At 44.6% G+C, this 27,315-nt stretch overlaps 1 protein-coding gene across 4 annotated transcripts in view; it reads left to right on the top strand.

Moving 5' to 3' along the window:
- The window catches only part of LOC127223554 (carboxyl-terminal PDZ ligand of neuronal nitric oxide synthase protein), a 286,357-nt gene that overhangs the window by 47,097 nt on the left and 211,945 nt on the right, over positions 1 to 27,315 (top strand). For all 4 annotated transcript variants that reach the window (XM_051186219.1, XM_051186220.1, XM_051186221.1 and 1 more), the window contains exon 2: positions 26,621 to 26,692. In XM_051186219.1, coding sequence (XP_051042176.1) covers positions 26,621 to 26,692 — 72 coding nt within the window. The remainder of the gene's footprint in view (positions 1 to 26,620; positions 26,693 to 27,315) is intronic.

The raw sequence follows: 27,315 nt of genomic DNA, 5'->3' as shown, positions 1-27,315 counted from the left end.
CTCTAGTATCACTCCCATTTTGTCCTCTCTGATCCATCATACAGGAATCAGCCAGATACATTCGATCTAAGTGTATTGCTCAGGACTGGAGAAATGTCTCAGTGGGTAAAGATGACTTGCCAACCTGGGTTGAGTTGGTAAGACCCAACTCCCACAAAGTTTATTGCACAAAACCCTAAAAGGTTGTCCATATTTTGGTAAGGATATTAGACCCTCCTACCTTGTTCAACCCACTTGTTCTGCAACATTTCACTGGTGGGTCAAAGGCTGGTAGCATCCAAACACATTAGTGAATCAAGCTGGACTAACTTTTGTTTCTGTGCATGCTGTGCACCTGCTTAGAATGGGCTCCTTCCTCTGTTTCTACCCAATAGCCACTACTCATCCTTCAAGTTCAAAAACCAGCTCTCCGAGTACTTCTGACCAGTGCCCAAGTGAATTAGGTGCATGTCCTTTTGAACTTGTGCCGGACTTTGTAGATACCATCTTATCACAGTTGTGACCCTAGCATGCTGTCACTGCTGAATCTCATGTCTGTTTTTTATGTACTATTAGGACTTAAAAGACTAGTATCTTTTCCCCCCATGCTTTGTGGCAATCATTGCTGGCTCCAAAAAGGACTGGGTCATGTCATGTTTCCAGATCCTTAAGGACACAATTTGTATTGAGAATCTGCAAAGATTTTCAACTTTAATATACAGCAAGGAGAAAAGATCAGCACTTGGAATTATGAGAGGATGTATTTCTCTCTCATTCTGGAAGATTTCCAGTACTGGAAGACAGGAACAGTTGGTACAAATGTCCTGAATTTGTGGATGTCATCTTGATATGGGGACACCTGCTCTGGGTACAAAGCTGGCATTTTCTTTGGACCCTGGGAAGCAGAAGCCTTCAAGTCTCCTAAGGGTACAACAGGGTCTGTGCAGAGAGATGGCTGCCCCAGGTTTACTTTGTAGTACAATTACTGTGGCCATCTGGGGCTCTGCCTCTGAGCATGATGATGTCTTGGGCACTTCAGACTTTTGGACCCTCAATGACAGTATCTGATTCCAAGACCAGTGGCAAGCAGGCAGACCTATTTTTGAGAACACTGCAGGTGTCATAGAAAATGAACTTAGTGGACCACATTTTCTTTGATCTGTTCAAATTTCCTAAATTTGTGTAGGAAATGATATATTATAAATAGACCACCTCTTTTGGTTTTCCTGTGTAGTTCTGGCTTGTCTCAAACTCAAGATCCTTCTGCCTCAGCCTCGTGAGTTCTAGGATTAGAAACATGAATCAGCATGCCCAACCAAGGATTGCATTATATGAACCTAGGCTACCAATCTTCCCATCCCCTTACTCATGCCTCATTGCCCTTTGTAGACTCACCAGGCCTGGCTAGAAATGAAATGCAAGACATTTCCTCATAGAGCTTAAACTTCATCGATTACTACATTGTATAGAAAAGCAGAAAACCGGCTGCAGGATTTAGAAATGAGAATGTAAAGTTGAAGTTTGAGATTCTGTTCAGTGATCTGGTCCCTGGGCTTTCTTGCTCATTTCCCCACTGTTTTCAGTTAGGTGTGTGTGTGTGTGTGTGTGAATGCTGTGGGAATGCACACGTACATGTGTGAACACCTTCTCAACTGCAGATGTGTATAAATCTCTCTACCTTTTATTATGTCCAGTTACTGAGAAGTCCCTTTTAGCCCTTCTTGGGTGAAGACTGACCCTCCAACCATGCCTGGCTATGCTGAGAGATGTGGATTATCAGGCCAACCTGAGTTGGGCTTGAGTGGAGCAGCTCCAGGCCCACTGTGAAGGATGAGTGACTAGTGAAAGAAAGCACCAGTGATTGTTCCTGGTCTCTCTGAGGTTCTGCTCAACCCGATATTTGATCTTGAACCTTCATGCTAGCAACCTCTAGGCCTCTCAGAGTCTGGGTTTAGTAATGAAGATGAGAGTTGAAATTGGGAGCCTGTGTCCCTGGGCTTTGTACTTTTGCGATTGGTACATGCTCCTAACAGAGAAAATTATAAGGCAAAGCACGATTCAGTTTCCTACAACCTTCTGCAGCAAGGCTAGTTCCCTACATTTTCCATCCATCTATCTCCTCTTGGTCAGTGTCATTCTCTTAGCCACACTGATGAGCACATTTGAATTCTGGACCACTCTTGCCACCCTCAGAGCTGTTTCTTTGTCCTCTGCACTTCTCTAACACTATTGATTTGCCATTCTCTTGCAGTTTATTGGGTTGGCCTGTGCCTCTGGAAGCCCTTCTATCAACTAGTCTGAGTTAATGCCTATCTCCATGGTTTCTAGGAGTGCTGTGTAAGATTGGCACAATGTGTTTTTGCTACTATGTTCTTTGCTTTGAAGCTGAGGTGGTCTAGAAACTCCAAGACCCCAAGAAGTAAGCTATAGAGCTCTATTTTCTCCCACCATCCCTCACTTTTCATCCCATCCACTTCTAAGCCCATGTTCCCCAGCATCCCTTTGCTTGCTCTGCATTCTGCTGTCCAGCTGATGAAAATCTTCTGCCTCCTTCTATTGTGGTCACTTAGGTCTCTAAGTCTACACTTGTGTACAGTTGCACATGCAGTTGAGTGTTGCTCTCTTGCCATATATGTAGAATGTTATGGTTGCTTATATATGTCTATCTTGCATATTAATTTGTAAATCCACAGACAGAATGCCCTCTTTAACCAAAAGCAAGAAGCAACAGTTTTTCTTGACTTGGAGTATGTATGTAAGCACATGTTGATCTGTGAGAGAGACTAAGTATGTAAGGGGGATGCTGGAATGGTCTTTGAAGCCACTATCCATTCCTTATAGTCAATGTTAAAGAGTAAACCCAGGGAACAGACTGCATTAGGCAGCTTCTTTGTTTTCCTCTTAGCTATGCAATATGTTGATTTGATAAATAACTGCAGTTGATATAACAAGTATACACTCTGGGTTAATAGCCAGTTGCCTCAAAACTCATCAGTTGAGAGCCAACAAGATGGCTTAACAGGCAAATCATCTGCTTGATGACTGAGTCTGATTCCTGGGACCCACATGATAGGAGAGAACCTGATTCCTAGAAGTTGTCCTCAGACCCTTCTACACTTGTGTTGTGGCAGTGTGCATGACCTTATTAATTGAAAGTTACTCTGATCCATTTATGCTCATAGTTTCTATGGGTTGGTTTTACAGGAGGAAAGTCATTTTGTGGTTCTTCCTTGAGGTCTTAGGAAATTATATTTAGTCTGTCCCTCTATTGTGCCATGGGGCAGGGTGATGATGGGATATGTGGTTTTCCTTTGGTTAGGTTTTGTAAATGTGGGTGTAGTGACCCAAAAGGATAAGGCTTTGTAGAGATGGGGTGGGTAAAGTTCTTGGAATTTGTATAAAAATATAAGCATTGATATCAATATAATTACTAATAATTATGGCGCTAGCTCCTTCCCTTTGTTCATTTGTTACCCATATATCAGATCCAATCTTGGCGAGGAGTGAAGAAGAAGTTGGTGTGGCTGAGTGCCAATTTTTGGAGGGTACCCTGGCCAGGTCAGGCAATGTATTTCATTGTCTGTTGTTATAAGCAAATATCCAAGACTGGGGTGTTTCATTCCTTTGCTACTAGACGCACTCAGGGTGGAGAGGAGAAGGGGTACCTTATCCCACTATTATCTAGGACTTGGGATTAGTGGCATGTGGTGCTTTCAAGGCTAAAACCAGGACGGTTTTCTCTATCTAATTGTGCCTAATGTTGCTTCCTGTTGCAGCCCTGTGCCTAACCGTCCTTGCCCCTGTTTCCTGCCCCCAGGAACTTCCCAGCTTAGGAGAGGCAAGCATGTAGTTGAGTCTTCCTGTGGCCTAGAGCCCTGCTTGGGGATGTTGCAGCATTTCCTCTGACCTAGTAGCTGCCTGTGTCTGTCCTGAGTTTTGGCCTCATCTCTTCCTTGTTAGTATTGCTCTCTGAACCTTCTGTGGCTGCAGGGATGAGGTAGTTGAACACCACAAGTTCTAACCCCCGAGGTACCATGGTTTCGTGTGGTGCGGGGGCCGGATGCCAACCTAAGCTTTATGGCTTGCTTCCTGTTTGTTTCTGAGGGCAAATTTTTCCCTGTCCTTTTCACCTATCTCAGGGCCTGTGAGTGACTGACAGGTGGTCTGTGTAAGGAGTCATGAATGTTTGCTCAGGTTTGCTCCCTTCTGAGGTTTTGCTTGAATGGGGTAGGTGGAGTGACTGTTGAGGGGACTTCTTGTGGAGGGGAGAAGATGAGATGTGGCTTCTGGTGGGGTACATGAGTGAGAGTGTTGAATGGAGAGAATGGAGATGGTGTTTGGGGCTGTCATAAGTAGTGTGAGTCTTCTGCACCTCTCCATAAAAATTCTTGTTAAAATATTAGTTTCTCCTAAAGACTGCCTTCCTTTTTGAACCCATAATGCAAGTGTGAACCCTTGCTATTGATTCTTGGTGTCTTGCAGTGTGAGGCAAGCAGTGTGCATTGAGGCCATCTCTAAGCCAGGTCTGGCACAGGCCTGCTTAGGTTTCCAAAATCATTTCTCTATGTTTCAAAGAAGATTCTTGCCTGCAACCTGCTCTGTCTGGGATGGCACCCTTCTTTGCTCAGTTCTTACTGAACTCATGCAAGGTCCTCCTGCCATTTTCAAGCCACCGTCTAGTGCTCTCTCTCTCCCCTTCCCTCTGTGTGTGTGTGTGCACACGTGCGCGCATGTGTACGAGAGTGCATGTGTGTGTTTGTGTTTTCTTCAACAAATAACAAAGTGCTCTGTGACTTTCTGATAGAGAAGCAGAGTTCTGTGCTGTGACACACGCTTTTCCAGCATGCTGTTTAATTCCTGTGCTTGTTTTCTTTTGCTTTGAAAAATAACTAAGATAGAGAGGAGGAAAGACATATTTTTGGCTCAGAGTTTCAGTTCATAGTCACTTGGGTCTATTGCTTGTTTCTAGGCCTGTGGTGTGTCTGTGTGTCATGATGACAGGGTATAGCACAGGATGGCTGTTCACTTCCTGGCAGCCAGGAAGCAGAGAGGGACAGGCTCCCAGTGACCCATTTCTTCCATCTTGGCAGGACCTCATAAGTCTCTGCCACCTCCTAATCATTCCATTAAATTAATTCATTAATGAAGCCAGAACCTTCATGGTCCAGTGACTTCCCAAAAGTCCATCATCTGCCAACTGAGCCTCCAATACTGAAGGCTTCAGGGGACATTTCAGAGGTAAACACTGCCGGGAATAGTAGGGGATACAACTTCACATGTGGGCTCTAGCATCCTGAGAAATTAATTTCCAAGACCTCTAATTAGGTGAGGCTTGAATTTTGATTAATGCTACAGAAAGAATTTGAGGATGAGTCAGGGGGAGCAAACTGGAGATTCATTAGGTAAAGAAAAGTACACAGTTTAATAAAAAAAAGAACTTACACTATGCTTTTGAGCGTGCGCATCAAGACGTATCCTTACTCTTAAGAAAGGATAGTAGTACCTGACATGGTAGGTGGGTACCAGCTTCTCAAAAGGAGAGAATTGCAGTAACATGCCATATTTGGGGCTTTTAAAATTGTGTGTGTTTGTGTATGTAAGTATAATTGGAGACTAGAGGGTGACCTCAGATGTCTTCCTTAATTGTTGTTCACTTACATTTTGAGACAAGGCCATTCATTCTGGACACTGGACTTGCTTGCTGAATTGGTTAGTCTAGCTTGCCAGCTTGCCCTAGGAAATCCTCTGTCTCCACATAGTAAGTGCTTGGATTATAGGCAAGGTGCCATACCTACTGGGCATTTACATGGATGCTGAACCATCTCTCTTGCCCTTATCTTGGATTGTGGCAGCTTTTGAAGTTATAGTGTCCAAAGGATTGAAAAGATTAAGCAGAACCCTTTGGTGCATTTGCTGTCTTAGTTAGGATTACTATTGCTGTGATAAAACAACATGACCAAAAACAAGTTGGGGAAGAAAGGGTTTGTTTGACTTGTCAGAACAGGAACTCAAAATGGCAGGAGCCTGGAGTCAGGGACTGATTCAGAGGTAAAGGAGGGGTGCTGCTTACTGGCTTGCTCCCATGACTTTGTCAGTCTGCTTTCTTGGATACCTTGATTTTGTTTGGTTTTGAGACTTGTTTATTCTGTATGCAGGGTTCTGCCTACATGCCAGAAGAGGGCACCAGGTCTCATTATAGATGGTTGTGAGGCACCACGTGATTGCTGGGAATTGAACTCAGGACCTGTGGAAGAGCAGCCAGTGCTCTTAAACCTCTGAGCCATCTCTCCAGCCCCAGTCTGCTTTCTTATAGAACTCAGGACTACCAGCCTAGGGGTGGCCCCACCCACAATAGGTTGAGCCCTCCACATCAGTTACTAATTAAGAAAATGCCCATAGGCCTTCCTACAGCTTGACCTCTGATGACTCTAGCTTGTGTTAAGTTGACATAAAACTAGTAGGACATTTACTTTTATCAAATGAATTTTCTGTGGTTCATGGTATTACAAAAAAAAAAAAAAAAAAAAAAAAAGGTTTATAAAGTGCTTTGTACCAATTTCAGACCAGAAAGGTTTACAGGTAAGTTTGCTGATTAAAAACAAAAAAGGTGAAAAAGTCCAAAAGAAGTCAAGATATGTTTTGACTGTAAATATGGCTCATAATCTTGTTTATGATATTTGCTCAGAAAAGTAGAGATTGAAAGATGAGGAAGGAATGTTGATGAGGTAAAAATGAAAGGTCACGCACATACTGGCCTTAAGCATGGTTGAGCCTTTCTGCTTGAAATATTTTTCACAAGAAAGTAGTGGTGTGATGATCAGAGGTACTGTAACCAATTAAGGGACTTCGGCCAGTGCTGTCAAGATGATTATTATAATTTTAAAAATTTTGTGACAGCGTCTAACTGCTGTAAGCCAGGCCAGCCAGGAACTCTGTATGTAGACCAGACTTAGCTCAAACTCACAGAGATCCATTCACCTGCCTCTGCCTCCTGTATGCTGGGATTAAGGGCATTCACCACCACGTCCACAGCTGTGTCAAAGTTCTTAACTCTCAGCCAGATCCTTAGGGTGAAAATACCACTTTCCCTTCCAGTGTTCCCTAAAATCTCCCCATCTTACTATCCAGCCTCTAAACCACAGCATTCCATGTTATGATAAAACACGGAGGGGGAACCTTGGCGGATTCCATGGCAGGCGAGGTTGATCAGAGCTGGGTACAAACACGCCATGCAGGCAGAGCTAGTGAGACATTTTATTAGAAAAATAAGGGGGTGAAAAATAAGGGAAGAGGAAAGAAGTAAAGAGATACACAGAGACAGAGAGAGAGGTCGGAAGAGAAGAGGGAGGCAGGAAAAGTCCGGTCTGCCCCAGGGGAATAGCAGGAAAGAGATCAGGAAAGAGAGCATAAGTGGGCGGGGTCTTTCTTTTAAAGAGGTCCTTTGCACCTGCATGCAGACTAGCAATCATGGAACCCTGGGCTGACCAGGGTACCGCCTGAATGCATTGTGCCATGTGACAGGGGCAGGCCAGCATAATGCCTGAACCCTTACATTCCATTTTACAGATGAGAAACTGAAGTAGCAGCTGTCTCAAGTTCACAGAGCAGCTGATGGTAGTTGAGCTAGAAATGGAAGTGTATAAACTGATGACATGTCTGCTGCATGGTTTGGGCAAGGGGAAGGTTCTTATTGCAGATATGAGAGGATAGCCAGAGGCATCTGGAAGAGTCCAGAGCACAGAGAGTAGACTGGACATGACTAGCAGACTGGACCTGATCATGGGAGAAGCAGGAGCAGAGCAGAGTGAAAGAGCTGGCGGGGGAGGGGGGTTACATGGAAAGAGAGAGAGCATGGGAGAGCGAAGTGTGTGTGTGTGTGTGGGGGGAGAACGGAGACAGGAAGACTCAGAGAGAGGTTGACCTAGAGGGAGAGCATGGGAGAGCAAAGGAGGGGAGGAGGGGGAGGAGAGTATTGAAAATTGCCAGGTTATATGGAAATGAGTAGCTGGGGAGAAGGTAACCTGTGAGCTGGAGGGCAGTTAGGATAGGGGAGGAGGTGACAAGGTAGGATGCTAAGATGGACTGTGAAATGTGTCCTAGGTACTTGTGATACTGGGGGAGCCTGGAGGCCAGCTTGCTCTTAGGTATGCTAATAGGTGCCACAGACAGCCATTTGTCCCTTCTGCCTTATAGAATTTGGGGAACTGGAGTTTTCTTTGGACCTGACTGATGCACTCTTGGGAATCGGTCTAGTGTGATATTGTAAAGCGTTGGCTTTGAGGCAGGGTCCCTGGATTGCAGTCTCATAGACTGTAGCTGGGCTACCTTGACTGAAACACTTGCTCTTTAGACATCAGTATTAGGCCTTTTTGGAGTAAAGCAAGAGGTAAGGTGGATAGATCAGGCCTAGCACATACCTTCCTGGGTGCCTTCCTTTCCTGCCAGGGACATCTGTCTCTACAGTACACGGGCCCCTCACCTTTGCTGGCTGCTTTTTCACCTTTGGTTGGACTTCATTATCCTTTTACTAACTCTTTCCATCTTTTGGAGGGAGGAATAGCCCTCTGTCCTCCTTCCTGTAGGTTACTTGGATTGCCCCATTGGAAAAGTCCTTGCAAAAGTATGTGCTATTTTGTGATGATGATTATGTTAATGGGAATGATTAAGTCCTCTGCTATGAGGACTCCTGGGTGGGTCACTGTAGGAAGTTGGGTAATAGAGAGTCTTTACAGTGTGGGAGGTGTGGGACTGCCTGAAGGCAGGTAAAAGAATGTGATAACATCTTAAAAGTTCTTGCTTAAAAACAGGAAAAGTGATTGCTACCTTTCCTTTGGAGGACGGACCAGGCTTTGGATCAGACGCTCAGGGTACAGTTGCACACAGTGACACCTTAGCAGCCAGCAGAGTCTGTTGGGGCGGGGGGGGGGGGGGAAGACATTTAATTGAAGAATCAAGTAGATGCTAACCCAGACAGGGAGCCAAGAGAAATTGTGAAGGGCAAGTGCTGCCATGTACTTGGCACTGTTTGACTCCAGGGTGGCTCTGATGCTCTTCCCGTCATACAGAAGGCACTAAGGCTCAAAATGAGTCCAGATCCAATTCTTAAGTCCAGGCCTTTGGGACCATCCCTCTGTTAACTTCCTAGAAGGCTTTAATCTCAGCCCCCGTAGTTCTTTGTGCAAGACTCATTTAGTCAGAGCAGATGATGACTCTGCTCTGTGATTTCTGGCTTCTCTGTCTCTACCTACACTCTCCTGACATGCTACTCACTGCTGGAACCCTGATAACCAGTGCATAGCCTCTGAGGATACTTGGTTTATGTGAAGTGCAAGTCAACCAACTGGGTGTGGTGGTTGCTGTCTGTACTTCCCAGAATTCAATAGCCTGAGGTAGAAGGGAGAGTTTGAACCAAACTGAGGAGCTTCAAGTTAACCTAGGCAATAGAGTGAGACCCTGTTTACAAAGCAAAACAAATAGGGAAATATAGCAGGGACAGGCTGAGCCTAGAGTACATTGATTCTTTTTTTTTTATAACATTTTTATTTAAATTTGAAACAAGCTTATTTTACATGTCAGTCCCAGTTCTCTTCCCTTCCTTTCCTCCCCATCCCCCCACAGCCCCCATCTCACCCCCTTTCTGCTCCCCAGGGAGGGTGAGGCCTTCCATGGGGAGTCTTCAAAGTCTGTCATATCATTTGGAGCAGGGCTCAGGCCCTCCCCCATGTGTCTAGGCTGAGTGAGTATCCCTCTATGTGGAATGGGCTCCCAAAATCCATTCGTATACTAGGGATAAATACTGATCCACTACCAGAGACCCCATAGACTGCCCAGTCCTCCTAAATAACACCCACCTTCAGGGGGTCTGGGTCAGTCCTATGCTGGTTTCCCAACTATCAGACTGGGGCCTATGAGCTCCCCCTTGTTCAGGTCAGCTTTTCTGTGGGTTTCTCCAGCCTGGTCTTGACGCTTTTGCTCATCACTCTTCCCTCTCTGCAGCTGAATTCCAGGAATTTGGCTAGTGTTTAGCTGTGGGTATCTGCTTCCATGAGCTACTGGATGAAGGCTCTAGGATGGCATATAAGGTAGTCATCAATCTCATTATCAGGGAAGGGCATTTAAGGTAGCCTCTCCGCTATTGCTTAGATTGTCAGTTAGGGTCATCCTTGTAGATCTCTGGATGTTTCTCTAGTGCCAGATTTCTCTTTAAACCTATCATGGCTCCTTCTAATATGGTATCTCTTTTCTTGTTCTCCTCTATTCTTCCCCTGACTCAATCTTCCTGCTCCCTCATGCCCTCCTCTCCGCTCCTCTTCTCCCCTTCTCTTTCCCCTAACTTCCTCTTCCCTCGACTCATGCTCCCAATTTGCTTGGGAGATCTTGTCCCTTTCCCCTTCTCCAGGAGTACATAGTTTTTTGCATACTCTGGAATTGGATGGCATTGGGTAGAGTCAGGGCTGGTTTTCTATCCAGGGTGCCTTCCTGGGACCTGTGCTGGTTAGTTTTAACTATCATCTTGATATAACCTAGAATCACCTGAGGAAAGAGTCTTCATGGGGGTGTTATTAGGTCAGGGTGGCCCGTGGGCAGGTTTGTGGGATTGTTTTGATTGATAGTTGATGTAGGGAGCCCCTTGTGTGTAGTCCTTTTTCATGGGTGGACTCTGGATGGAGTAGCTCATTGCTTATTTTCTCCTATTCTCTCATTGCTCTTGACTGTGGTTATGATGTTACTAAGTGCTTGAGTCGCTGCCTTGGCTTCCTCAAGTGGTGAACTGCAACTTAGAGTTCTAAACCCAATCAACTCATTCTTTCCTGTCAGAAAATGTCACATGAATGAAGCTATGTGAGGAGATTTCTGAGTGCTTGTGAGAACTTGTAGGAAACAAGACATGAGTCTTGTGACTTTAGTTTTTTTGTTTTGTTTTATTTTTCTTCAGAACACAGAATTGTCCTTGGGATGTGCTTTTGTGTTCCTCCCAGGTATATTGGATAGTGAGCTTACTTCAGCGGTTGTTATTCATAGACCTCTATGGAAAAACATGTTTTTGCCACTGAAGACTTGTCCTTGTGATAGTATACATTATTCAGGCGATTCTTCTTAACCCTCAGAGTATAAATTGTGTGATGCTCTGAATAAAATTGGCTATTGCTTGAGACTTTAAGTCCTGCTCTCCAGGAGTCATGAGACAGCATAAGCTTCTTTTAGTCAGGTTGTTTTATCCCAGCCACAAAGAAGAAACTAGGACACTTTCCCCCTCTTTAATTCCCCTCTCTGCTTTCTTTCTCTACCCATTTGCATCGCTTCCCCTCAATTTCCTGCTTCCAAACATAGTTGCCCTCAGCCTTCCACAAGTGATGATGACAGTGGTCATGTTCGGTGGGGCAGGTAACCTTTGAGAAGAGGGAAGCCTTGTCCACAATGTGTTCCTGAGATGAGAAGGCTGCACTGCATAGGAAGGAACCTATGGGCACCATGATAAAGAGACACTGTTACAAGGCTGAGAGAGAAGATTGCATCCACAGAGACCTTGTTCAGCTTGCATATGAGGAATTTGTAGCCCGAGCTAGCCTGAGACTTTTAGTAGTCTTTCTGCTTTGTCTTAGCCTATATTTTCATTTATTTATTTTTATTTTTGAGGCAAGGTGTTGTAGCCCATGATGACTTGGAACTTGTGACCGTCCCACCTCCACCTCTAAAGTGGAGTATATGTGTGTGTCACAATGCCTGGCAACATATTTGTTTAAGGGCCCTTCTAACCCTGAGACTGTACTTCCCTTTTTGAATTCTTACCACAGTGTGAACCACCCCCACTTCAGTCACTACCTTTGGGTATTTTAAGATTTATAAGTTGGAAGATGTGTAATATGTTTTTAATTATCTCTCAGTGTATCTTTAAAAACAGATTCTTGCCCTGAAGATTGGTGCTGTAAGAAGTAGACCAGGAAATGAAACCACTTTGGGGTCATCTAAGGCAGGGCAGTCCCAGAAAAGGCACAGTGGCTGGAGAGTTTGTTCTAGAAGTTTCGGTGTGGTGTAGAAAGAGTCTCATTTGTGAGCTTGTGTCCCATTTACTGCCTCAGGGAGTAGGCATATGAAATGGAATCACTATACTTTTACAGTGTAAGAAAAAAACCTCATAATCTTTGGGAGAGGAAAATATGTCGTCTGGAAGAGCCAACATTTGGTGTAGTTATAGCTCAGTTTCCCATGAATTATTTATCCAGTGAACTCAAGCATCCTGATGACAGCTAACAACACAGAAAGTTAGCAGCCAAAATGGATGGAGGCTCATAGCCTTTACTTGAAAAGGTGCTCTTCAAGAGCTCATGAAAAGCCCAGCATGGTTGTAGTTGTATTTACTAGTTCACAGAAAACCAAATAGGGAGGCTAGTGTGTGTGTGTGGACACATGTGCATCTATATGGATATGTTTGTGCATGCATGCATGCTTTTGTACACGGGTGTGTTATAGCTTTGTAGAGATATAATTCACTTATTACTGTTATAATAATAATAATAAAAAACACAGCAAAGAGCAGTCACATCATACAACAGGAGGTTTATTGGTAGAGGAAAAAGAAAGGGCAGTAAAAAGAGGCAGAGAGGGGGCAGAGACCAGTGCCTGGGAACAAGAGAGGTGGGAGAGAAAGAGAAGGGGGAGAGAAAGAGAGAAGGATCAAGGGCAGGACAGAACAGATGCCTGAATACTAGCAATTACATTTACCCTTTCAAGTGAGTACAGTTCCAAGGTTTTAGTGGTGTCACCTAATTATGCAGCCATCATTCCTGTATAGTCTTGTGTGGGAGGGGGGGAGGGGAAGGAGGGCAGTCCCTGAAAATCTAAGGCCAGCAGGGAAATGAACCATGAAAGTCAAGAAAGGAGATCTGGTTCAGCCCAACTTAGCTGGACTGGTTCAGACTTCTAGAGTCAGACACCAGGCAGTTTATTTTAGACATGTTTAAATGCAATACAATTTTGGGAAAAAAAGGTTCCTGGTAACAGTGATCTCGATCCCTTGTTCACAATGAAGCTTACGGAGTGACTACACTGAAACTCTTCTGCAAAGTACCTGTGACCTCTACCATGAAGATGGGTCCTATAGCTTAAGGGCCTAGGAATTGGTGTGGTCTCTGAACAGACATAGCATAGATAGAGGTCACCAGGCTATTAAGTACGTGTGACATCTCCCCTAAGGATGGGTTCTCTTGACTGAGAAGCAATGCTTAAGATAAAGGTCTAGGGAGGAAGAGTCTGGGATAAGTATAATAGTCTGGGGGATTCAGGTGTGACCTGGCCCTACAGACAGCACAGATGACCAGGCTATTCACCACATCTGCTCCCAGCCTTCCTGGTGGAAAATGGGTACACATCCCTTCTGTTGAAAAGACAAGACTACATGCTTAACCGTCCTGGTTTCTCTAATGTTTCACTGTGGGCATGGAGATGTGTCCTGCTATGCCATCCTTTTTTTTATTTTATTGATGTTTGGATTATCTCTGTGGGTTGGCTGTTTTGAATAAGGGCAACAAGATCATTTGTTTTTTATAGCTGTAGATGAGGATTCTAGTGCCACAGCCTTGTGAATTCTTTTTTTCTCTCTCTCTCTTAAAATGTTGGAGTTTATTCAGAAGAGATTTTAATATAGACTCAAGTACAGACATTAGGAGAAGGGGGATGAGAGATGTTATAGAGGGACAGTAGTATATGTCCTAGAGAGGGTGTGTGGAAGAAGGGGAAGGGAGAGGGGGGAAGGGAGAGGGGGGAAGGGAGAGGGGGGAAGGGAGGGAGATGACTGACCTAGATGAAGCGTTTATCTAAATTGGTCTATTATTATTTGAAGCTGTTATTCTACTGGGTTTGTGAAGTGCATCATAGTTCTGGTGCTGCCTTGAAAAAGGTCTCACTATGTAGCTTACACTGGTCTTTTACTCACTGTGGACCGTTTGCCTTTGAGCTTGTGGTCCTGTCCCGGCTTCATGAGTAGTACATGGAGCCTGGCCTCCCTGTGATTTTGATTTGAGATTCCCAAATGATTGATTGCATGACCTCACTTATTGTTTGTCTATCTCATTGGAGAAGTGTTTGCTCGTATCCTTTTTTCCTTAATTCTTATTCTCCCCCCCCCCTTTTGTAGTTCCTTATTTTTTTATTGTTGCTTTTTAAAGATTGTATTTTGGATATGTATCCCCCTTGGATGATTTGAAGGAAAATGGCCCTCAAAGGGAGTGGCACTATTAGGAGGTGTGGCCTTGTTGAAGTAGTTATGGCCTTGTTGGAGGAAGGGTGTCACTGAGGGGTAGGCTTTGAGGTCTCTTTTGCTTAAGTTTCACTCATTATGACACTCGGTTCACTTCCTCTTGCCTGAAAGATATAGAACTCTATAGCACATGCCTATCTGCATGCCTCCATGTCCTGCCATGGATACTGAGGCTGGAGAGATGCTCAGTTGAGAGATGGCACAGGATCTGAGTTTGGGTTCCCCATCTCCAGGGGATCTGACACCCTTTTCTGGCCTTCAAGAATAAGTAAATACATCTCCCTCACACATACACCAGAAAATATGTGAATAAAATAAGAACTTAAAACTTTTGCCCTAGTCTATTGTTTTTCCCACTTTCTTTTAAAAGGTGTGTGTGTGTGTGTGTGTGTGTGTGTGTGTGTGTGTGTGTGTGTATAAAAGCATGCCACAGCACATGGTGGAAGTCATCGTGAAAGAGTGGATTCTTTCATTTTACCATGTGTGTTCTGGTAATACAACTCAGATCATCACATTTGGCAGCAGCTGTGTATACCTACTGAGCTATCTCAATGGCCCATATCTTCTTGGCATTGAACCAGTGTTTTTCATTTCAGCTAAGTATTCTTTTTGCTTTGTTCATTGTTGCATTTAGGCAGCCATTCACTCAGATTCTGTGTTCTTCTAAGAATTTTATATTAAATGCATGATGCATTCTGAGTTGGTTTTTGTATATGGTTTGAAGGAGATGTCCAACTTCATTCTCTCCCATGACTTGTCTTGGCTCTCCTGTCAAACGCCAATTGATGATCTGGGTGTGGTGACACAGACCTGCAATTGTAGGATCTGGAAGACAGGAGTGTTCTAGTTAGGGTTACTGTTGCTGTGACAAAACACTATGACCAAAACCAACTTGGGTAGGAAACATAGTTTACACTTCCCATTCTTAATTATCATTGAAGGAAGTCAGGACAGGAACTCAAACAGGGAAGAAACCTGGAGGAAGGTGCCATGGAGGAGTGCTGCTTACTGGCTTGATCTTAATGGCTTGCTCAACCTGCTTTCTTATAGAACCCAGAACCACCATTCCAGGGGTGGCCCCACCCACAATGGGCTGGACCCTCCCACAACAATCACTAAGAAAATGCCTTATGTGTTTGCCTACAGCTAAACTTATAGAGATGTTTTCTCAGTTGAGGCTCCATCCTAACTAACCAATGACTAGCTTGTATCAAGTTGACATAAAACTGTCAGCACAAGGACAAGAAATCAAGAATTTAAAGCCAGCCTGGGCTCCATTGTGAGAAGACAAACGCACACATACCTAGCTGACTTGTTTCTAGTCTGTTTTATTCTATCGATCTGTGTATATAGTTGCATACAAAAATCACACTGTGTTGTTGATTGCCAGTCGAATTAGATTTTGAATCCCCTGTTCAAGATTTTTTTTCTTTGTTCTAGGTTCCTTGCATTTCCACATGAATTTTGGGATTGATTGCGTAATGTCGCAGGAAAGACAAGTGAAGTTTTAATAGGGATCACACTGACTCAGTAGACCCCTTTGGGAAGCATCTCATCTTACTGGTTTAAATCTAACTCACGAGAGTGGGATGTCTTCCTATTGATTTATGTCTTCAATTATACTTTCAATTAAACTTAGTAATTTTCAGTATATATATCTTGATAGAGTTGGTCCTGAATATTTTGTCATTTTTGATAAAGTAGCAAATGGGATCATATCCTTAATATTCTTTTGTATCTACTCATTGTTTAACACTTTACTCTTGGTGGATTCTTAAGAGTTTTCTGCATATGAAATTATTAGCTGTGAATGCAGATTATTTGCTCTTTATTTCCCTGTCTGGGTGTTTTTAATTTCTTTTCTTTTGTATTTACTTGAGTCATCTCTCCAGTCCTGTACTGAAAGAAGTGATGAGCATGGGCATCCTATCCTTGTTCTGTAATCACTCTGTAGCCCAGGCTGATTTCAACCCATGATCCTCCTGCCTGTGCCTCTGAGAGCCCAGGATACAGGTGTGCATCATCTCATCTGACTATTTTCCCACCTTTTCCCTCCCCACTTTTCTTCTTAATGGAAAGATGGTCAGTCTTTCACATTAGATATGTCATAGAGTTTTCATGATGCCCGTTATTAAGGTTGAGGAATTTCCTTTCTAATTCCAGTATATTGCATTTTATTTTAAAAATCATGACTGGATATTGGATTTTGTCAAATTTGTTTTGTGTGGTGAGAGTAGCATATGATCTTTTCTCCTTTATTCCATGAAGCTTTTCTTGTGTCAATGGAAGCTTTCCTTCTTGGGATAAACACCTCTTAGAAATTGCAAATAATTCCATTTATATGTTGCTGGATTAGTTCAGGTGGTACTTTCTTGATGATTTGGGATAGTTACTGCTAAAAGTAGAAGTGTCATTCTGATGGGGGGACAGCAGTACCAGAAAAATCCCGAGAAAGTCAACTTCAGAGATTCATCAAGATATAGCAGTGGCGCAGGGCCATTTCTCACAGGGTTATCACTGCATTTTTAGCTTATGACATGGAGGGGCATAATTAGTGATTTCTCTGATCCCAAGGAAGTGCATTGAATTCCTAACTCAGGGCAGTGCATGATAGACTTCAGGGAGACTTCTAATCAAGAGAGCTTAAAATAGACAAAACTTTGATGTTTCTGCAGCTTTACCTGCTGGTTGTCTGGGGGATGTTGTGCACATGTAGGAGTTCATTTAGCATCAAGGTTGATGACTGATCTCTGAAGTACTGTTTTCCCCATATCCCCAACCTTAGGAAAGCTTTTCCTGTCACAGCTCAGAAAGGAGGCAATGTGCTTGCCTCAGGCTGAGCACATCCTGTGAGGAGGAGGGCTAGTGAGTCAGGGCATTTGTCAGTTGTCTGTGTGGCCTGGTCACTGAGGATGCTATCTGCTTGTATCCTTCACCCCATTCCCTGTCAGTGATCTGTTGTTCTGAAGTCTAATGTCTCAGCTTCACCCTTCGCTCACTTCTCTGGCACACTTTGGATCACTTTGCTCTGTACTCTAATTAGTCTTTGCTGATTCAAAGAGGGCTCTTGCAAAGCCACAAATTATGTATCCTCACGGTCTCACTTATGCACAGAGCAAGAACATAGTAATGTGAAAACATTGTCTCTAAGCCAGACCACATATCCGCATACAGAAGGAAGTTAGACATGCAATTACACCCCAGTCAGTCATGGAGCCATTGGCAATGGTTAGCTGCTAAAACAAAAGTGGTCAGTTCTCTAAGAGTGTAGCTCCTGGTAGGAAGCTGACCATGCTCCAGTGGAAGACATCCAAAAAAAAAAAAAAAAAAAAAAAAAAAAAATTGGTCTTAAAGGGAAAAACAAAAACAGCTCCCTATTCATACCAAAAACAAATGAATAACCCCTTCCCCCCAAATCCCAAAACTCTAAAATAACACAAAGCTGGGTAGTTAGGGAAGGGGAGGGTAGGAGGGTAGATTTGTAAAGAGTTATGGGATGAATATGATCAAAAATTTAAAATCTCTTTTATAAATATAAAAGTGTATAAATATAAAGTGTATTTTATAAATGATGCAATTTTGATTGTGTTAGTTAATTCTTATTAATTCTCTGTCTCTGACACACACACACACAGAGAGAGAGAGAGGGAGAGAGAGAGAGAGAGAGAGCCTTGTATAAACCAAGTAAGCATTGTACCACTGACTTCTCTCTCCAGTAGGTATTGTCTAATTTGTTCCTAGGACAGGTCTGGCATGTAGGCAGTGCACACACTAGACACGGTCCATGGATAAAACAGAAGCCTGGAAACTTGAAAGCTTAGACTTGAGTTGACTGGGATGTTGACACTCCCCAAAGCTAAGTATCTTGATTTTTACTTGAAGAAAAGGAGATTGTTTTTAGTGCTGCATTGAGGTCTCCTCATTTCTTACCTCCTTTGGTTCCATGTTCCTCTGTAATAGTGGGACTCTCTCCCCTCCTTAGGTAACATGGCCTCACAGTCAACTGAGAATATTCATTCCACCCCTAACATATTTTGATGCAGCCAAATAAGGAACTTTTGTCCTTTCCCCGTACACCTCAGCGCTTGGCAGTTTTTCCATTTTTGACCTCACTAGTATATGAATATCTGTGCACACATGTTCGTATCCAGCTTAATTTGTGTCTAATGCAGTTACTCAGGCCTTAATGGGGCACTGGGCCATTCCTGATTGCTTTTATTTCCTTTTGGAGTGTGTGGTAGAGGAAGGGACCCACACTGCTTTCTGATTCTTCCACTCAAAAGCTATGTTTCTGTTCTTGCTCTGAGTCACAATTATCCCCTGTCTGAAAAGAAAGGGTTGGACCAAATACCATTTCAGGCTGCTACTTAAGCTCTGCCGTTGACCTGGCTCCCTGTCACTTTCGTAGTGTTCCTGGTTCATGTCTGTCTGCACTCCTGGTCTACTGGTTGTCTCACAGATAATTTGTTTTTTGTGCAACTTTTGTCAGGGTTTCTCTTCCCCATGCTTTGAACTTTCTCCTCTTCCCTGCTGATCAGGTAAGAATCCTCCGTGGGCAGGAACTCTTTGGGTACATGGAAAGTGCTGCCTGCCCAGGGTGCTGCCCTGGCCTTTGCCCCACCCCAGCATCTATGAGGAGATCCAGGGATGTTAATTGTAGCACCGAGGAGGCTTCCATTCAATAGCTGAAAATCCAGAGTGGTTTCTGTCTTACAGCCTTTACCTGTCAGGTCCTCATAAAGAATAATCAGGCCAGCATACCTAAGCCTTTCGTAATGGTGACTAAGAGACAGTCCCTTGATAGCTCTGTCCTGCCTCTGTCCCTTTTAGAGAATTGCATAGCATTAGCCTAAAGACAGGTCAGCACAGTTAATTTACACCCAGCCCCCAAATTGAGGAATAAGAAGGAATATGCTGTGATCTCTGAGACACTCATTGTTTCCACCGTGCTGCTGTGATCAAAAGTGGCAGTCACATCAGACAGGTTTCAAATAATACTTGCTATTTGGGTGGCTAAAAGAGAGAGGGAGCAAGGTAAGTGCTTCAGTTTCTCTGAAGAGAAATAAAGATGTGGTGTACAGCTACATTTGAAGCGTTTCTGGTGTGTGTGTGTGTGTGTGTGTGTGTGTGTGTGTGTGTGTGTGTATGTGTGCTTGTGCACTTGTACATACACACCCATGTGCAAGGGAGGGTTGGGTACTGACTGGGGCTTTGTCCTGACTGCAGCTGAAAGGACTATGGTGTGTGTCCTATCTCCCCAGGTCCCCTGCACCTCAGCACCAGAGGACCAGCACTGAGGCCTCAGAAGTAGGAGTGGGACACTGAGTGCTGCACGTTTTCCTCTTTCCTCCCCTCCCCCAGAGCAGTTACTAGAAGGTTGTTCTCTGAGTGTGCTCTGGAATCTGGGCTGCTCTGGCCACTGCAGTTAATGCTGCATTGTTCTATGCTAAATGAGGCGAGAGTGGTGGCCCAGGTCACATTGGTAGTCCAGCTCAGCAGGACACTCAGCTGTGCATAGAGCATATCTGAAGGCCAGGAAGGGCTTTCCCTTTGGCGCAGAGCCACTGGCCTGCAGGAATGTGTCCTCGGGCTGGGTGCTTGACTCCTGTGGCCTCCAGTTCTTCACTGGTCCAGTGGAGCTTTTCTTATTGTTATTGGATTTTATTTTATTTTATTTTTTGGCTGTGGGGCAGGGGTTAGGGCAAGAGTCTCACTGTAACTTAGGCTGGCTTAATCCACTCTGTACCAAAGCCTGGCTGAAGTCACAATAATATGCCTGTCTCAGCCTCTTAAGTGTTGGGATTAACAAGTGTGTATGCCACCATGCCCAGCCCAGGGGATAGATGAGTCTTCCTTTTCCAGACCCTGTTCTAAGAGCTGGAATATAGAATAAGAGTAAGGTCCCGATAGGGTCTCACATTATATTGGGGAAGTCAGTAACCATGTGAACCAGCGCGAACTCTTTTTGCAGACCATGTCAACTCAGGAGAAGTTTAGGAACAGGGAACAGAAAGAGGGGGCCTTAGCTGAGGTCATTCATTCACTCAGGCAGGATGACCCTACTGAGCTGAACACTTAGGAGTTCTCAACACGTTCTCTCATTGATAACCATGGTGTAAATCCTACAACTGCCTGCACTTCTGCTTCTCTGTAGGGTATCAGGACATCATGGGCTGCTGAGTTCTAGCCACACACAGGCTGGCGTGTGGCTTTATGCTTGTGTGTGTTAGAGAAGACAGGGTGTGGCTCAGAGACCAGAGGGATGAAAAGGGATGGACAGTGCACAGGATAGGAAGCAGACTTGGTTTGAGGTCCTCCAGGAAAGAATTTTGAAGAATACAGTAGGGTGGGCCCTGCACCAGAAACTGGGCGCTTGGGAGGAGACATCAGCACCTTCTGCCTTCCATTACTGGTTTACTCTGTTAGAGCCAGGTTCTCTGTAAAGGGAGGAGGATATTGTGGCATTTAGTGGCAGAGGCTGGGGTTGAGACTCTAGAAGGGAGCCATTTCAGAGAGAAGAGAGCTGGGAATACATCAGCACCAGGAACCCTTATGTTCCTGCCATGTAGCTGTGTCCTCCTGTTTGTGCTGGTTAATCACTGGGCTTTCCATGCTGGAAGATTCTGCTGTCTTTTTGAACACTTTCTTGTTCTTCAAAAGAGTTGACTTGGTTGCTTTTTAATCCGAACTCTGTCTCCCCTGAGGGCAGCTACCCAGCCAAATCACTGCCCTTTTTGGATGGTGAAGTCAGGCCAGGACCCATGGGTCCCTGAGCATACTTCCTCTCTAGAGTTGGAGACCTGCCAGTCTCAGCCGGTTTTGGCTTATCCACAACAATCCAATTATTACTATTTTTTATGAATAGTCTTTAGTTTTAAAAATCAGTTTTAGGTTCACATACCAGAAAATACATGGGCTGGAGCTGAGTTCCCATACACCCTCTTATTAACAACCATATTAACACACAGTTGACCAGTGCAGGTGCCTGTCACTAGCAGCCTTAGCTTGTCTTATCCTTTACTCTCTATGCTGCACATTCTATACAGTTTTTTTTTTTTTTTTTTTTTTTTTTACTTGTTGACTGGGGAGTTTATGTTTGTTGTATGGGAGACTTGGTCTGGTACCTGCTGGTCCAATCTTACCAGAAGTCCAGTCATATGCAGGGTTCATCTTTGTGCTCTGAATTTCTGCCTTGTCCCTGGAGACACCTGGTATGTGCACTGTAAACAGAGGGATCCTCGGGGAGGGTGATGGCAGACATCACAAGCATCTGTGGGCAGTGGGTGTTATATGGGTGGGGATGACAAGCTCTTCTGTCTTTCTGTTGTTTGCATTATCAGTCACATGCTAGGAGACACGGCCGTTCAGTTTGTCACAGTTTGCAGGACTTAACTCTTTGGAAAATAAGGTGGAGGAAAGACAATGGAAATACTTCACAAGCCATGTATTACCTAGGCTGAAGTTGTTCAGAAATTTACAGAAAAGTGTTTGAAGTTTTTGGCGATATCTTATACACAGTTAATTCCTGCTTGTCTGAAACATGAAGCCACAGATAAGCATCTGTCTGTCTCTCATATCTTGGTTACTTATACAGTTTGCATCTTCCTTAAATTGCTCTCTTTTCTCCTTCAGTTTCTTTGAAATAGAATCTCATTCTGTAGACCAGGCTGGCCTCACACTCCTGGTGATCTTCCTACCTCAGCTCTGTAGACCAGGCTGGCCTCACACTCCTGGTGACCCTCCCACCTCAGCTCTGTAGACCAGGCTGGCCTCACACTCCTGGTGATCTTCCTATCTATCTCAGCTCTGTAGACCAGGCTGGCCTCACACTCATGGTGACCCTCCCACCTCAGCTCTGTAGACCAGGCTGGCCTCACACTCCTGGTGACCCTCCCACCTCAGCTCTGTAGACCAGGCTGGCCTCACACTCATGGTGACTCTCCCACCTCAGTTTCCTGAGTGCTGAGATGACAAATATGAGTAACCACACTTGATTTTTTTTTTGTCTTTCTTTTGGAGTTTATGGAATTTTTCTTTCGTTTTAGATATTAATGAGAACGTTGTAAAGCTGTGATATTTTTAAACTCCCTTATTTGAGTCCTCCCTCTGCTCTGTAGTAGCTGTTCTGAATAGAGTCCCGTGTGATGCTTCACAGCAGGGATTCCTGGAAGGAGGACACAGGGATGCTGGAGATGTGCAGACAAAAGGCCAGGCGATTAAAAATCCACCAGCAGCAAGGTTCAATATACCACTGTCCTTTGGTAACCTGGGAATTGCATGTGGTGCTTAGGAGTATCTGGCTTCGGTCCAGCTCAAGCATCTAGATGGCAGCCAGGTGTATTGTGAAGCCACAATAGGATGGAAGGGGATGGCTGACACTGAGGAGCAGAACAGTGAAGTCAGTGTTGAAATTCCAGGCAGAAGCCAGGGCTTAGGCCGTTCTTTTGATTTCTCCCTCAAGCGGAGAGCATCTGGGGCAAGTATGCATTCATTCTCATGAGATTGCAGTCAGTCAAATGAGTTTTGAACATCTTTATGCCTTGACCTGTGGTACATGTCATGGGCACAGTCAGCCTGTGAATATGATATTTAGTCCTGTGCGGATGCCTCAGTGGAGAGTTGTAAGGGTTTATGGAGTCTTCAGGGTAGTTCACCTTCCTTAAAAGTCTGGGATGGAGAGGTTGGGATCCAGTCGAATCAGGCAGAGAGAGGTAGGAATGTTTTGTGTATGGGGAGAAGCATGTGCAGAGGAACTAAGGTATATGTGAGGAATTCTAATTGAAGAGTCCACTGGTTTAAGGTGAAGATGAACCTCATAGCCCATAAGGCCATGTTGATGCTGCTATTTGTCATCTTCAGAGCCAATACAAGCAATCATGGAAGGCTCTTAATCAAGAAAGCCTGCCTAGTGCTCACAGAAGTCAGAACAGGGCACCAGATCATCTAGAACCAGAGTTATAGATGGTTGTGAGTCATCACATGGGTGATGGAAATCAAGCCTGGGACCTTTGAAGAAATGGTCATTGCTGAGCCACCTCTCCATCCTCGAAGTGACAAGAATGAAGAAGTGTTGGTGACTCACAAACTGTAACAGTTAGGGGAGAAACCCTTCAAGGATGAAGCCTGAGTTCCAGGCTTGAATGATTGGGGGTTCATACCAGGATCAGGAGGGTAAGGGGGGTAAGGAAGGTAGGGATGTGACATGTGGAGTGGAGGGAAAGAAAGCAAGTTGCCATTTTGGAAATGATTTTAATTTCCAGGTATTGAATGTGCCCTTTTCATTGTCCTAGGATACTTTGGAACCCAGTATCTGCATCCCAGAGGATGCAGATAAAGGGAAGGGCACTTCTGGATGATAAGCCCTTCCCTCCCTCTCAGCCTTTAATTGAAGAAAGGGAGCTGGCCCTGCCTGGTCCCATAGGAAGTGAGAGCAGCTGCCATAATTTCTGTAGTTTGTTAGCTCAACCTGGGAACCACCGTTCTCATCTGGAGTGGGAGGTTCCCAGTCTAGTTCAGTTTCAGCACCAAAAACGAGCAATCAGTAAGGTGACCTGACTCTCTGGCAAGTGGGACTGATGTAGACTGTCTCGAGACTATTAGCTGTGGGGGTGGTTAGGTCAAGCACAGAGCTGCTCATTAGGCTGTGGCAGAAAGGAAGACGGTTTCAAGGGTCACGCCCTCTGGCTCCTCCCTCCCCAAGAGCTGGCTTTCTGACCTCTCTGCTTCCCTGACATCATGGCTCTGGTTTTGATTTATGTTGTTCGTGTGGATATTTAACTTTCCGTCTGAGAGATGTAAACTTGAGTCTGATTTAAGTGTTACATCCTTCTAATCTCTTCAGTTGACCCTAAGGTGCAGCTTGATGGAGCTGGGCTATAGCTCCTGCAGACACATTTTCAGGAAAGCAGATCTGTGATTTTTCTTTACAAGGAAGGGAGTGGGGGAAGAAGGGAGGGTGGGCGTGTGGTGTGAGTATGATAAGCTAGTGGGTGTGCAGTATGAGTGGGTGTGTGTTAGAGGTATGTTAGCACACACGCACGAGCGCGTGCACCCCCCCCCCCAGAGCAAGTGTGTGTGTTGTGTGCATATACCAGCTTGGGTGGGAGGCTGGTGAAGTGAGGCGAGCCCTTGCACTGTGAAGATGGGTATGAAGAATTTTTCCCCTTTGTTAGAAGCTGGGGGTCTACCTCTCATCTCCTACCACCCCACCCACATTTCCTCACTGTTCCAGTGTTATCAATCCAACAGCAACCCTCCCCAGGAAGGAGAGGTGGGCTGGGGTAGAGTAGCCAGTGGATAGGTTCCCTTTTGGTACTTGAGTTCTGGCTCTATGGTTAGCAGCTTCCCTTCTGGACTGGCAGTGATTCAAGGATAAGTACTTCCCCTTCCCCCTTAGGCTTCTCAACAATGGGTGGCCTTGCTTGATCCTGTGGCCTTGGCCTTCACATGACTGTAGGAAGAATTGAGCCCGCAGAGGGTTTATGTTTCTGACTGCAATGGGTTCAAGGCAGAGCAGCGTGGGACTCTTAGGAGAGGGATCATGGAAACTCCCCCTGGCCTGGAGGGCCTTTGTAATTGGGTAATCAGGAATGGTATCATACCATCTCTGGCTGCATGGGTCACTGACATACCGCTGACCTTGAAGCTCCAGCAGCACTTGATGGGGAGAATTTGCTAACCACAAAGAAGCTGTGACTGCATATTCAATCTAGAGGTTTTGTTGCCTCAGCAAGGTGTCAGGTCCTTTGCCAGTAAACCCATGTACTTTGGTGGGCTCCCCCAGGGGCCAGAGTATAGAGTGCCCAAGGTTAACCAGTCAACTCATCTGCTGCTGGGAGCTTCATTCTTCAGTGTGTCAACACAGGCTGTTAGTCAATACTAGGGGAAATCCGTTTGTTCCCAGTGTCATTTGTGAAACTCTTTTGACTGGAATCAGTCCTTAGCTCCAAGTTTTGGGAAAAAATTTACTTTGCTTGTAACTACAGGAATTATCTTTCAAACATGACTATTTCTATTTCTGTTAATGCAATCTTTGCTTAGGTACAGGTAAAGCTATCCAAGGTTAACTTGTTGACCAACTCTTGGACATGTAGATGAGGTGGTTCAGGGAAGTGAAGGATCTGCCAGGAAGGGGGGCACTACATCTGATATGATCCACCTCTGTGCACTGGCACAGGTACCTAGGCTGTGTTTAACATTATGATTATGATTAATCCAACCCTTTTTTCCCGTGGAACTAATTGAGTTCATGTCCGTCTGCCAGGAAAAAAAAAAAAAGATTGGTACTAACCTGTTGAGAATGGGGAATTAATTCTTTTGTTTTGCTTAATTTCACATCAGTTGATACGTTTTTAAGCAAGGAAATACATGTTAACCATTAACCTGAATGCAATCTGGTTTGGTGGATAACTTTAAAGTATAATCAGGGGCAGGTGTGGGGTTGCATGTGTGTAACCCTGGCACTCTGGAGGCTGCGACAGGAGAACAGGTGATTCTGAGGTCAGCCTGAGTTAGATGGTGAGTCTTTCTCCAAAACCAAAGATAAATAAAAAGTACAATTGGGTGTGGTGGTGCACACCTTTAATCCCAACACTTGGAGGCAGAGGCAGGTGGACTTCTGTGAGTTTGAGGCCAGCCTGGTCTACAGAGTGAGTTCCAGGACAGGCTCCAAAGCTACACAGAGAAACCCTGTTTTGGGAAAAAAAGAAAAAAAGTACAATTGGATAAAAAAGCCAGATGTAGGGGTTTAGGCTGCAATCATAGCTCTTGGGAGGCTGAAGCAGGAGTGGTACCATGAGTTCAGTACCAACCTTGGTTGCATAATGAGCTCCAGGCCAGCCTAGGTTTAAGAGTGAGGTTCTGTAAAAAATACAAACAAAACCAAAACAAAGCAAAAGAAATACCCCAACAAACAACTCCCAAAGTATGTATTTTTTCTTGGTGCACTTATTTTTGGCAAGAATCTTTATGTAAGAGGTGTGTGTGTGTGTGTGTGTGTGTGTGTGTTTTATTTTATCTTACTGGTGAAGAAATTGAAAGGAGAAAAAGGAAAAAGACATTTACCATGCCATATAGATGGTGGCAAGTATCTGTAGAAGGATATTTTCTCATTCTGATGCCTGCTTAGTACACACAGGGCTTTACTCTGTCACTAGAAAGTTGAAAATGGACCCAGTAATTTCTGGTTAAGTTGCTTATTTATTAAAAGTTAGAAACTATTTCAAGACCAGATGATACCTGCCTGGGCTTTTAATTTCCTCATGTGTAAAATGGGGAGATTAACCGTGTGGCCTCAGAGCCTTTGCATTTCTAACCTTCTGTGACTAGGGACATTGCCCTCCCTGCCTTTCCTCCTCTCAATCTCTCTTTGCTTCTTCTCCACAGTACGTGGGAAGCCTGGATGTGCCGAGACCCAACAGCAGGGTGGAGATCGTGGCTGCCATGCGCAGAATCCGGGTGAGTGGTCACAGGTGGGGCTGTGTGTGAATCTGGAATTCAAGCTTCCTTGCTCCTGGCCCTTTCAGTCAGAGCTGAGAGACAGAATATACAGCTGCACCCTTCCATGCCCCAGAGTTCATATTCCTACCTCACTGGAGACCGTTTGTGAATTGTGCAATAAGAGCCAAAGGTTGAAATGGATGTGATGGCTGAGCCATGTCATCCTTGCTGTCTCATGTCCTGCAGCTCTTCAATTGAGATGCCTGTGTGGTGGTTGGCTAGGCAGTAAGGGAGAATATAGAAGGTAGAGCAAAACTTTTGTCATCATCTAGTAATTGCTCAGAACATTTTTAAAAAGATAAATTAATCTGGTACAGAATAGAAATTTTAAAATTGAAATTTTAATGCTGGATATGAAATTTCAACAAAACTTCCTTGGTTAGCTGCTTGACACATCGGGGATGTGTGAGCCTTTTGGATGTCATCCACTGTGCACGTGCATGTGCACACACACACACACACACACACACACACACACGCTCACACGCTCCCCATACCACACCACCCCACCCCACCCCACCCCACTTTTCTGTGCATCTCCTGAAAGGGTTTGCTATACATGGCAACCCACTGCCTTCTGA

This window comes from Phodopus roborovskii, unplaced genomic scaffold (assembly GCF_943737965.1).
Source record: "Phodopus roborovskii unplaced genomic scaffold, PHOROB, whole genome shotgun sequence".
Lineage (NCBI taxonomy): Eukaryota > Metazoa > Chordata > Mammalia > Rodentia > Cricetidae > Phodopus > Phodopus roborovskii.
Note: the sequence above shows the minus strand (reverse complement) of the source record. Positions and strands in the feature narration are given on the sequence as shown.